The 13,136-nt window shown below is 42.6% G+C and overlaps 1 protein-coding gene across 7 annotated transcripts in view; it reads right to left on the bottom strand.

Annotated features, from left to right (window-relative positions):
- Ae2 (anion exchange protein Ae2) overlaps positions 1–13,136 on the bottom strand; it is a 289,588-nt gene that overhangs the window by 48,927 nt on the left and 227,525 nt on the right. For all 7 annotated transcript variants that reach the window (XM_075881985.1, XM_075881984.1, XM_075881990.1 and 4 more), the window contains one exon: positions 409–601. In XM_075881985.1, coding sequence (XP_075738100.1) covers positions 409–601 — 193 coding nt within the window. The remainder of the gene's footprint in view (positions 1–408; positions 602–13,136) is intronic.

Genomic DNA, 13,136 nt, shown 5'->3' with positions numbered 1-13,136 from the left:
TCTACAATACTAAAACTCAGCTGAGTGAAAAGCCAAAAGGACTGCTTGCCCTACTCCAAGTTATTTTAAGCCAAGAGCCAAGCTTGATCTCAAGAAAATAATTAGTAATAAAAACATTTCACAAGGTTTACGTAAATAGGTATTCTTTGCTCACTGCTTGCAACTGATGCGTACGAAGCTCACAGACTGCAGAAGACTTCCAGCTTAGTGAGCCCCAGCAGACAGCAAAAAGCAGTGCCACAGTATATGGAGTGGCACACCTAGTTCCCACATGTCCTTAGACAGTGCTAGTTTCTCTGCTTCTGCAGGAGGAAGTCGACAGGAGTAGGCGAACCCCCAAGAGCATTAGCACACAGGCACTCTCACACAGGTGCTTGCTGCCTTGAAGCAATTCCAAAACAGACTAACGGGGAGCCGGCTTCTTTGCCTGCATCTTGCGCTTGCGGATATCCTCATACTTCTTCTTGAGGTCATCTACAGGCAGCAGAGACTTCCTGTCCCAGTCACCGGGTGGAAGAACGACGCTATCATCCAGGAACTCGTTGATTGCTCTCAGAAGGTCACGTCGATCTTCTGCCTTGTACGCTGCAGTGTGAAAGGCCTGCAAAGCACAATAACAATAACAAACATAACCAGAAACCAATACATAAGCCAAATGAAAACTGCAGAACTTAATTGTACCAGTTGTTCCACAAACAGCACAAGGTCATAATATCCGAGCAGCACTACTAAAACAAGCCTTTCTTTGCCTACATCTCTGGGTTCTGCTTCTGCCAGTCGCCCCAAGAGATCTTCATTTGCTTGGTCACCTGACTCAAGCTTTCTCGAATCCACCATGTGCCTCTAATTGCAATAAATGTACCCTTGAACTTTGCTTACAGCTGAAAGTGCCAAGTAGCCTCTCCTAGGAGAATGCAACACTGCTCTACCACCCATGGTTTGGTTTGGCATGTAAAAATGCAGCAATGGTGTTGCGATTAGAGTATCAACCTCGCATGCAAGAGGTCCGTGGTTCGAATTCCGATGCTGTGCCATTCCCCACCGGAATAAAAAAAAATTTCTGCGTGATGATTAAAGAGGCTTGGGGTGCAGCCTCACCGGTGATCACCCCCCGGAACGCACTTCCTCACCAGAGAAGGATTGTCACTATCTCCCACATAGATACGCCAATTAAGCCTCGACCCTCAGTCGCCAGCGGCTGCGAAGCAACTGACCACAGCGACAGCAGACGGTGCCAAGAATCTCTGGATCTGGACAGGCAACCATTGGAACCTGAACTTGGCAACGTTTAACGCTAGAACCTTATCTAGTGAGGAAAGTCTAGTCGTACTATTCAAGGAACTAGAGGGTGTTAAATGGAATGTAATAGGGCTCAGTGAGGTTAGGCCGACAGATGAGGCCTATACAGTGCTACAGTATGGGCATGTTCTTTGCTATCGTGGCTTGGCTGACAGAAGAGAACTGGGCGTAGGGTTCCTTATTCACAGAAATGTAGCTGGTAAGACGAAGGAATACTACAGCATTAATGAAAGGGTGGAAGGTATTGTAAACTTAATAATGGATACAAGATGAAGGTGGTACAGGCCTACACACCTACATGCAGCCATAATGACGAATTATTATTATTTGACAATACTACTAACTCTGAGCGGAGTTGTTGCAGAGTGGAGTTACAATCAATAATGACTAGGCTTGTGCGAATAGTGAATTTTAGGTTCAAAGCAAATATGAAACAAACTTGAAGTGAATTCGAAGCAAATAGTGATTTTGGTCGAATAATTTCGAATCGAATTCGAATAGAATATATCACATATAAAGAAAAATGGACATATTTATCATAACCTAACTAATGCGCACAAAAAAATTTATTTTGAAACATGGCCTCTATGCAAGAGCTTCCTTTATTTTTTTTTTCCATTCAAAGGAAACCGGAACTTTGTGAAGTAGCAGGATTTAACTTTCAGTAGGATGCAAGTGATAACCTGTAAAATACATAACATTATTCATTAAAGTGTATTAGCCGGCAAAGCAAACTTTTAAAGGGGCCCTGAAACACTTTTTCAAGTAACCATAGAATGAACTTTCTAGAAGAGATTAGTGCCTCACGAATTAAACGGCGCAAAAATTTTAAAAATCTGTCTAGTGCGAGTGGAGTTACAAAGATTCATCGCAGGCTGCAATTGAATTCCCTCTTCTCTCGTCCCGACAAAGACAGCAATTTTATCTGACTTAGCCGAGAGAAGACAGCAATTTTTATCTGACTTTGATAATTTATTGTGAATTCCAGGTCGCGTGCTGCACTATATTTAGCTCGCATATTCTCAGTAGCCTCAATTATGGATTGCTAACTATGCTCAAAAAGTGTTGCAGGGCCCATTTAAATTTGGAGTGGGGCTTCGCGACAAAGCAAATTTATTTTGAATAGGTGCTTTCACTGCTTAGTACAATTAAACTGCAGTGAAACCATCCTTACAAGCAATTACATGGGGATTAATATAGACCTATTCATTCATATTGAATACTTCAAAATATTCAATAATTAAAATTTGAATCAAAGCTAATTTGTATAGTCTACTATCCATTTTAATATTTAAAGCATTCGAATATTCGCACAAGTCTAATAATGATGCATAGAACATTTTAGAGAAAACAGTAGTGAAAAAATGACAATATAAAGCGAAGAACTAACGCAATTTGTGAAGCAAAACAGGAGCACAATGTATATTGATAAAACAAAGCAAAAGAAAAAAAAAGACCAAAAACAAAAACAGACCACCCATTCAAGTTGAAATATAAGGTGATAGGCATGTAATGCATAAGAATAGAACTTTACATGATCAACTGGCAAGTAAAGAGTCGAACAATTCTATACAGTTGGTTTCAACAATGAATGTATCTAGGGCATTCCACTTCATGATCGTTCGCAGAAAAAAGAATACTTAATATATATCCATTTAATATAGAGTGATTGAATAACAACGTCGGGGTCTGGTATCGTAACCTATTGAGAAATGCCCATAAGTGGATATACTGCCATTAAGATGACCTTTAACTATATTAAACATAAAACAATCTTGCGATTTTATTCCTCTCTAAAGTGTGCTTCAGATTAGCCTCAGCCAGTATTAGTTGTATTATTTGAAAGGTTCTATCAAGACCTCGAATCAGCAATGAGTAAGGTAAAAACACAGTATATACTATACTGATGGGTGACTTCAAAGCCAAGGCAGGGAAGAAGCAGGCTGGAGACCAGGTAGTAAGGGATTATGGCATCGAGACTAGAAATTCCAGAAGGGAGTTATTAGCAAAATTTGCAGAATGCAATAATTTATGGATCCTAATTACCTTCTGTCGAAAACGAGTGAACCGTAAATGGACATGGAGGAGCCCTAATGGCAAAAGTAAGAACGAAAGAGATTTCACACTTGCAAGATGTTTCAGCGCGCGAACAAAGGAAAAAGGACAGGGTAGACAGAACCCTGTCCTTTTTACTTTGTTCGCGCGCTGAAACATCTTGCAAATATGACTACGCACCAACTAGCCCAAGTTTCCACTCTTGTGAGTTAGATTTCACACTGTGAGGGTGCTAGCACCCCCTGTAAAGCTGTTCGCGCCTCGTGGCACATGTGTCCCGCACAAAAGCCGAATTCAGGGGTCACAACCATCGAGCGGTAGGCGAAACTGTGGTCACGAGCAGTTGTTACCATCATCGTCATCATCATGGTTAGTGCGCTGGTGCTGGCAGTGATGCCTCGCGGCAAGCCTTAGTGGTGGCACGAAAGAAATGAGTGGCTCTTTTTGGCACGTGGCGGTTGGAGCTAGTCATGGGCACGTTACCAGTAAAAGTAACTCTGTTACAGTTATAGTTACCGATTTTGATATCTGGGGTTTAACGTCCCAAAACCACTATATGACTAGTTACCGATTTTCTAAAAGTAATTTGTTACAATTACAGTAAAAAAAGTAACGTCATTGCTTTTCTATTACTGTATAAAAATTACAAAACAAATGATACATTTTAGTTAATAAAGACGCAGAAAGGCATGCAGGCAGTGAAAGTTGCATGTAATGAAACTCTAGAAAGATGCTCCACAAGGCCATAGTTTTGACCTAAACAATGTGTGCGTGTGGGTGGGGGGAGGTTTCAGGAAACGTGGTTCATTCGATAGGACGCACCGGCTTGCCACAGCAATCCACAGCTCCCTAACGAATGTTTGCTAGGACATGTGTGACTAATGAACTAATTGACCTCCACTTATTATTTTTTTGCCAGAGTCTACTGAGAATACCACCTGCATAAGAGGCACAACATCAATTACTTTGTAATAATTGTTGTGTTAACTCAAAGTAGAGCTTTCACAATAAGTTACAAACCCGTTTTAAATGCTTCAGGCTTTCAGCAGTTTCACGCTGCTGTTAATGCTCCCCTGGCATACCAAGAAAAGGGATAGAAGCTCAAGTGAAAAAAAGGATAGAGATATTCTCCTTCCCACCTCCCCGCCCATCAAAAAAAAAGCCGGGGAGGGGGGGTGGGGGTGGGCACGTGAACTTGGCAAGGTGTTCAGTGGCAACATTATTGATGTACAACATGTAATTTTACGAATAAACGTACCTTCCAGACACACTTCACTTCAAACCAGCCAGGCGCAGGTCCTTGTCAAATATGTTTACCTTTAGACATGTAGTATACAAGCAAACTCCGAACTCAGTCTTCTTCAGGGAAGATATACCTCTTAGCAACCTGTGCTCTTAAACTGCAATGGGAGCTGTGGAAAGTCGAAAGCGAAAGGTGGAGAGGATATTGTAAAGAAGAAAGTTGAAAAAATAGAAAGTGTGTAATGTCGGCCTTTAATGAGTGTGGCTGCTGGATAATTTTTTACAAAAACAGAAGTAACTAACTGTATTTTTCATTACAGTAACTCAGTAAAAAAGTAATAGTGTTACAGTTACAAGTTACTGAAAAAGGTAACTAGTGATGAGTAATGGGTTACTAAAAACTAGTTAATGCCCAAGAATGGAGCGGTCATTTCTCGCGGTGGGACCCCGGTGCGCGGCACCGCAGGTTGTCTTCCTGGGGCCCCCGTGGCGAGTCAAGTGCTGGCGAAGCTGCCTTGTGTGTGTTCTTGTGTTTGTAATGTTTTTGAGTGTTGTGTAATTTTGTGTAAGGCTGTTTATAATTTTGATCACAATTTATATATTAATTCGGATGACGATGTAGTCTTTCTAAAAGTAGGTAAATAAATGTGTGTTGTTTTGATTGATTCCGACCGCTTCAATTGTGTCCGTTCACTCTAAGAGCGTGGCTCTCCATTTCGAGACCCCACAATACTACCGTCTAAACTGGACTATAGGTCGAGTGGGAATATAGATCCGACTCCCCAAGTTCAGGTTACCGAAAAAGAAAAAAAAAGAAAACAACGCAAAATTGCCGAACGACATTTATTTGCGAATTGGGCGCACCGCACCCCTATTGTCAGAGCTCCCCTCCACCACCATCGCAACTGATCTTATTCGTCAGACGAAGCACCACTGTCTTCTGAAGACGAGAGTGTCGCTGGCCGCCTCCCACAGTGCGTTGTCTTCCGTGCCATACAGCGAGTTGCTGATGGAACATTTCTTAAAAGCATTTTCCACCATGGAATCTGGCAAAGAATGCCAGGCGGAAAGTACCCATCCACAAACAGTCACAAGCGGAGGCCTCTGTAGGCAGCCCGTTGGTATCTTTGGGTTGTCACCGGACGTCCACTTTTGGTACTCCAGCAGCACTCGGTCCTTGAACGGCTTGTTTAGCACAAGGTTGATCGGTTGGAGGGTGGACGTCATACGACCTGGTATCACGGCGAGGTCCGTTTTTCCATCACCCAGTGCACGCTTCACAGTGCCGGTTAAGTGACCACAAAATGTATTTAACACCAGCATGCTGCAAAGACGCAGCAGTGCACCTGGCTGAGGGTTTCAGACTACCCATATCCATTCGAGCACCATGGCCCCGTCCATGTATCTCTTTTTGTTGACGCAAACGAAAACATTGGGCGGGAACACTTCCTTTGGCATTGTCTTACGTTTGAAAATGATGAAAGGCGGAAGCTTTCTACCATCTGCCATGCATGTCAGAATGACGGTGAAGCATGAGAGCTCATTACCAGTGGACAACAGCTTCATATCCTTGGAGCCACGCTGCATGATCATGGTCGATGAAGGCACGTAAAACCACAGGAGGGTCTCATCGGCATTGTCAATCTGCCCCATCATGTAGTTGTTCTGCTCCCGAAGCCGGTTCACGAAGCCCTGAAAGTTTATAAGCTTGTCCTTGAACTCATCTGGAAACTTCTAGCAGATGGATGTGTGCCATCAAAAAGAAAATCCTTTGCGTCTTATGGTTCGACGCACCCAAGAGTTTGGTCACGAAACTCTTCTCTCGTGAGCCCAGCTTCTCGAGCGAGTTTCACAGCTTTCTTGCGAATGATATCCACAGTCACTGGCAGCGAGCACGCATGAACTTCCCACACAATGTTCCCTAGCATATTCTTCAGCTGCGGATGAACTGCAATTCACCCACGAAATGACATTTTCCAAAGATTGCACACCTGCAGCTTCTCTTTCTGCACCCTCCAATAGCGCACGTTTCTTTCTGATACACCAAAGCGGCACTGAGCAGCCATATTCCCATTCGCTTCTGCGAACTCAACAACCTCTATTTTTAACGCAGCTGAGTACTGCCTTCTCGTACCACTACTCATATTCAGTGAACGAAAAAAAGACCACTAAAAACAAAACACAATGTGAAGTGGAGCAAGAACTTAGAACAGATTGGAGGCAAATCACGAACACAAAATAACAGACAAGAGAGAAAGAAAAAAACCTGCTATTGGATTTGAATGCGAATATGGCCGTGTCCAGCTTCTCATGCACATGCAAGCCACATGTTGCCAGACAGCGGTGCACTGTCTGCTAGACACCACTATACAAGACTTTAGATCGTTGTTTGATTGAAATTATCTCGACTTATAATCTGGTTTATACAGTAAGTGCACAACCAGGCATCGTCCAGGATGTGAAAGTGCTTGGCAAGATATAATGCAGTGACCACAGAATTGTAAGGTCTTGAATTTGCCTAGACTTGAAAAATGAATGACAAACTGATTCGCAAGAAGCCAATCGATGAGCTAGCACCGAGAGGGAAAGTACAGGGATTTAGAGTCTCGCTTCAGAACCGATACTCTGCTCTTATAGAGCAAACCGGCCTTAGTGTTGATGCAATGAATGAAAATCTGATGATTATCATTACGGAGTGTGCAGTAGAAGTTGCTGGTAGGGTAATAAGACAGGACACTAGTAAGCTGTCCCAGGAAACAAAGAACCTCATTAAGAAACATCAAAGCCTCAAACACAACAGATAATATAGAACTGGCAGAGCTTTCGAAGTTGATTAATAAGCCTACGGTATCCGATGTAAAAAAAATATAATATGGAGAGAATTGAACATGCTCTAAAGAACGAAGGAAGCGTCAAAGGGGCAAAGAGGAAACTTGGGATAGGCAAAAATCAGATGTATGCACTAAGGGACAAGGAAGGCAAAGCAACTACTAATATGGATAGGATAGTTAAAGTAGCGGAGGAGTTTTACAGAGATCTGTACAGCAGTCGGGACAATCATGACCTTAATATAAGAACTAACCGTAACCCAGATGACATTGCACCAGTAATGATAGACGAAGTCAGAAAAGCTTTGTAGGAAACACAGAGGAAAAGCTGCTGACGAGGATCAGGTAACAACTGATCTACTGAAAGATGGAGGACAGATTGTGTTAGAAAAACTGAACATGCTGTTTAAAAAGTGTCTCCCAATGTGGAGGGTACCAGAATCTTGGAAGAATGCTAACATCATCTTAATCCATAAGAAAGGAGACGACAAGAAATTGAAGAATTGCAGGCCAATCAGCTTTCTCTACGTCATATACAAGCTATTTATAAAGGCAATTGCTAACAGAATGAAGACAAAATCAGAATTAAATCAACCAAAAGATCAAGCAGGATTTCGTAGAGCAGTGGTTCTCAAATGGGGGTCTGCAAACCCTAGGGGGTCTGCGAAGCTATTTCTATGATCCGTGAAACCCTCACTTTTATTTAAGTGTGACTGTGCCATGTATTGATGAACTGTCCAAAATGAAGCAATGTGGCACGTTTATTGATGTTTTCGGTAGCAATAAAAGGCCTCTGTTTCACGCTCCAGTTGTGTTAATTTACGTAAGCGCCCCCCCTTCCCCTCTGCTGCAAGGGGTCCCCCATCACTTCTACCAGTCCACAAGGGGTCCCCCCGACACATTCATGGCTGAAAACCACTGTTGTAGAGGCTACTCAACAACTGAACACATTCATACTATGCCAATCAGGTAATAGAGAAATGCTCACAATACAGCCAACCACTACACATAGCCTTCATAGATTATAAGAAGGGGTTTGATTCAGTAGAAATATCAGCAGTCATTCAGAGACTGCGGAATCTGGGCGTTGACGAAGCATCTTGGAAAAAATCTACAGCGGATCAACTGCCACTATAGTGCTCCACAAAAAAAACAACAAAATACCAATAAACAAGGGTGTAAGACAAGGGAATATCACCTCCCCAATGATATTTACCCCATGCTTACAGGAAGTTTTCAGAGGCCTAGAATGAGAGGAGTTAGAGATACGAGTTAATGGAGAGTACCTTAGGAACCTGCGCTTCACCGATAATATTGCATTGCTCGGTAACCCAGGGCACGAAGTGCAATTCATGATTACTGAATTAGACAAGGAAAGCAGTAAGGTAGGTCTTAAAATCAATCTGCAGAAAACAAAAGTAAAAGGTAATGTACAGCAACCTCGGAAGAGAACAGCACTTTGAGATAGCAGCACACTTGAAGTTGTAAAAGAGTAAGTCTACCAAAGACAGGTAGTTTATTAACCACAGAGCTGAAACACAAATCGAAGTAACTAGAATAATATAGAGGTGGAGCACATTTGGCAAGAATTCTCGAAACATGAATGGTAGATTGCCACTATCTATCAATACCGGTACTTACTTACGGAGCAGAAACCTGGAGGATAACAAAGAGCATTCAACTTAAGTTGCGGATGACACAGCGAGCAATGGGAAGGAAAATGATACGTGTAACCTTAAGAGACATGAGAAGAGCAGAGTGGGTCAAGGAACAAACCGGGGTTAAGGATATCATAGTTGAAATCAAGAAGAAGAAAGACATGGGCCGGGCACATAGCGTGTAGGCGGGAGAACCGCTGGTCATTAAGGGTAACAGACTAAATTCCAAGAGAAGGCAAACGGGTGAGGGGGGAGGCAGAACGTAAGGTGGGCAGATTAGATTAAGAAGTTTAGGGTATAAAACAGCAGCAGCAAGCACAGGACCAAGTCAACTGGTGGAAAATGGGAGAAGCCTTTGTCCTGCAGTGGGCGTGGTAAGGCTGATAATGATGATACAAATGCGTGTTAGTTTGTTTTTTTCCTTTTTTTTGTGATGACTTATACACCACCACACAAAACTTTTGGGCCTGAAGTAAATGTCGAACACCTGTTGTGCACTTTCAATAAGGTATCCAGTCCAGTGAAATTATAGCCAGTGAAGCCAAACTAAATATATCCAGTGAAAATATAATAAGTAAAATTATAGCAGTCTTTACAGACTGCTATAACTGGACAATACTCTGAGGTATCTTCTTAGAAAAAATTACAGAGCCACTAAAAATAATAATTATAAGGGTTCAACATTCCAAAACTCCTGTATGAGAGACATAGTAGTGGCGGGTTCTGGAAATTTCAACCACCTGGGGCTCTTTAATATGCACATAAACCTAGGTACATGGGCCTCAAGCCTGTTTACCTCCACCAAAAATGCAGCCATCACCGCTGGAATTCGATCCAATGATCTGCAGGTCAGCAATCCAGCACCACAACCACTAGACTACTGTGGAGGGCAAACTGCACCAATGCCACAATGATCGCTGGTGCAGAAAGCAGTTTTTTTTTTTTCATTTCTACCGTTTTTGAGAAACCCTACAGGCCGCAGTGACAAATTTTAGCCATGCTGCATGCAGGGCTGGACAAAAATACTTTGAAATTGTATCAAGATATGATATAAGATACTTGGGCAAAAAGTATTGGAGATACAGATGCAAGATACCACCTCGAAAATTGTATTTATGATACCTGTTAACAGTATCTCAAGATACTTCAATACAATTGCAAATTTGTTGTTACAGACACCAGTAATGCAGTAGCGAACACCTATATACAAAAAGCAGAGCTTGCCGTCCAGCCAGCAAGGTTGCCATCTAGCCACATGAGCTCCAGTAAGAAGTTTTCACAAGATGGCACACACACCAATGTGCAGTTTTATTTTGTCCATAAAAGTCCTCTTTCGAATACTCAATCACTGGTGTACAGTAGCAACAACCCTGGCACTGACATTTTTGTTGCACATTTTGTATATAGGTCTACGCAGAGCACAAAGCTTCTACTACTTTTCACATACTTCTTACCTGCTGGTATAAACCATTCGTTGTCTATGTACTATCTAATGTACAAACAATTTTTCTTCACCGAGAGAACATGTGCAACCCAGAAACGCCTCAGACCTATTATATTGACGTGGGAGTGACTATCAAGAAAGTGGCAGTCATTTTGGTAGAAATATAAAACTCATTACTGGGATGACTTGTCCCCAGAAAACTAAGTAACTCAAAGTACAAGTACAGCTAGTACAAGCACCGGCTTTCAGCACAAGTACAAGTGCAAGCACCCGCTTTCAGTAATCTAATCACTGGCAGGGCAAGTCTTGTACTTTACATCAGTGATTGCACTTTCCAGGATTATTGCTGCTGCTTGTGTAAGCTCACAAATTAACAAAAGCATGTGGATACTGCCTGTAATGTAAATAATAATTGTTCAGTCTTTATGTCCTAAAACATGATGTGATTGTGAAGGACGCTGAAGTACAGGGCTTTGGAAAATGTGACCCTGTGGTGTTCTTTACTATGCAATCAAAATTTTATTTTTATTTACAGGTACTGTTGGCTGATTAAGCTGTTACAGTGGTGGGGCACAAATTTGACATATCTTCTTTTTTTTTTTTCATGAAGGAATGTACTGCTAATGCATAAACTCTGGAACATGTACCTCTAGCATTTAACCTGCATTGACATGTGGCTGCTGCAGTTTGAGTATAATAGCAGAACAGTTTGAGTCAATCTTGCAGTTTACACAATATTGTGAGGAGACTTGCACGCCGAGCAATGATAAGTTTTTTGTGGTTTAGGACCGATCACCCCAAAACAAAAAAACTGCCAGACCTGCGTGGAAATGCCAACACACTCGCAGCAAAAGCTGGAAGAGTAACATTTCTAGAACCGAATGCCAAGGGTATTGGGGCTACTAATGCAAGTACACTTGCAAGTTACCCATTACGTTATTCGGTGGCCAATGACCAAGATTTTTGGCTGAGCCTTTTGTGATGATTTGGAAGCACTCAACGACCAATTCGTTATGCCATTTATAGTGCGTGATGCCCAGTTAGAGAATTCCCATTCTGTGATTCGTGGTTGTTATTTTACTTTTCTACCACGCTATATTGCAGATGTTAACGCGGTTTCTTCGCGACATAACGCGTTTGTAAAGAGTTTGTCTGCAGGAGTTTCAAAAACCAGGATGCCCTTGTGGTAGAATTCTGGGCTGCCACAGACAGCATCAAGGTTCGAACCCTGTAACATTCTGAACTTTTTTTTATTATTTTCTTTTTTTTCTTACTTTGTGCAATAGCAGTTACGGGCACTGGCAGCGACAGTGGCCAACTATGGCACCCTTGTGAAGAAATGCAATAAAAAAAAGAAGAGTGCATGGCAGTATAATAGTAGCACAAATCGTCACAGAACAATGCCGCTATTCATACTGTTGCTGCATATAGCTAAGATTACCTGGCCCATAGTAATAGCAAAAAAATTAACAGTTCAAAAAAGAAAAAGAAAAACAACAATAAGTAAAATAGAAAAGCCGTCTGTTTCAAGCCCTCATAGTTAATGAGCTCAGATACATGATACAGGTGGTACTACTAATAGCTATGACAATTAAGCATCAAGTATTGTCAACTTACCCATTAATGTAAGACAATAAAAAAATCAGTGCCTGGGTGGTTCCACGTAAGATTGAACAAAGCATGGCTGTTCGACCTCTTAAATATCTCAAAATTTTATTTATATACATATATATCTATATATATATATATATATATATATATATATATATTGTGGGCATTTGTAACTTACATCGTCCTCATCCCTGCATAATCACAATCACCATCATCCGCTTGTCTCTTTGCCCTCATTGCCACTCTGGGTCATCATCATCGTCATCGTCTGTGTGCTGGCTCTGCCCGTTCGTTTTGCGAGGTCTTTCCTCAAATAAACGCTGTCGCAGCCAAGACTACCAAGACTTCATACGTGGTGGAGGTGGATTTTCGGTCCTCCGACCTCCCGCAGCCCGCTATAGCCCCTAGAGCTTCGTTCAGGCCGCCGCTTGCGCCCACAGTCAGGCAGCATGTCCCAGACCGAGCCTGCCGGCACTGATGTCATCAACCACGCACCACCGCAAGCTGCCACTCCTACTTACATACACGGACATCAGCGGGAACCCCCGCTCTTCGCTGGTCTTCGGGGAGAAGACGTAGAAGACTGGCTTGATGACTACGGCCGCGTAAGTGCCGCTAATAGGTGGGACGAGGCCGCCAAACTGCGTTACGTGCCTTTTTATCTGGTCGGAGTCGCGAAGACATGGTATTTTAACCACGTCGTTGACTTACCCGACTGGGCTACCTTCCAGCAGCAGCTGCGGCACGTCTTTGGGACACCAGACATTCGATCCGCCGTCGCGAAGAGGACACTCGATACTCGCCGACAACATCCCGGTGAATCGTATACTTCATACATCGAGGATGTCCTCGCACTCTGCCGGCGTGTCAATAAATCCATGCCGGAATCGGACAAAGTGCGCCACATATTGAAAGGCATTGGGCCTGTTGCGTTTAATGCCCTCGCTGTGCAAAACCCAGCTACCATCGCTGATGTCGTGGCGACATGCCAGCGCCTTG

Source organism: Rhipicephalus microplus, chromosome X, assembly GCF_043290135.1.
Source record: "Rhipicephalus microplus isolate Deutch F79 chromosome X, USDA_Rmic, whole genome shotgun sequence".
In the NCBI taxonomy this organism is placed as follows: domain Eukaryota; kingdom Metazoa; phylum Arthropoda; class Arachnida; order Ixodida; family Ixodidae; genus Rhipicephalus; species Rhipicephalus microplus.
The sequence above is the reverse complement of the archived record's forward strand: the minus strand, read 5'-3'. Positions and strand labels throughout refer to the sequence as shown.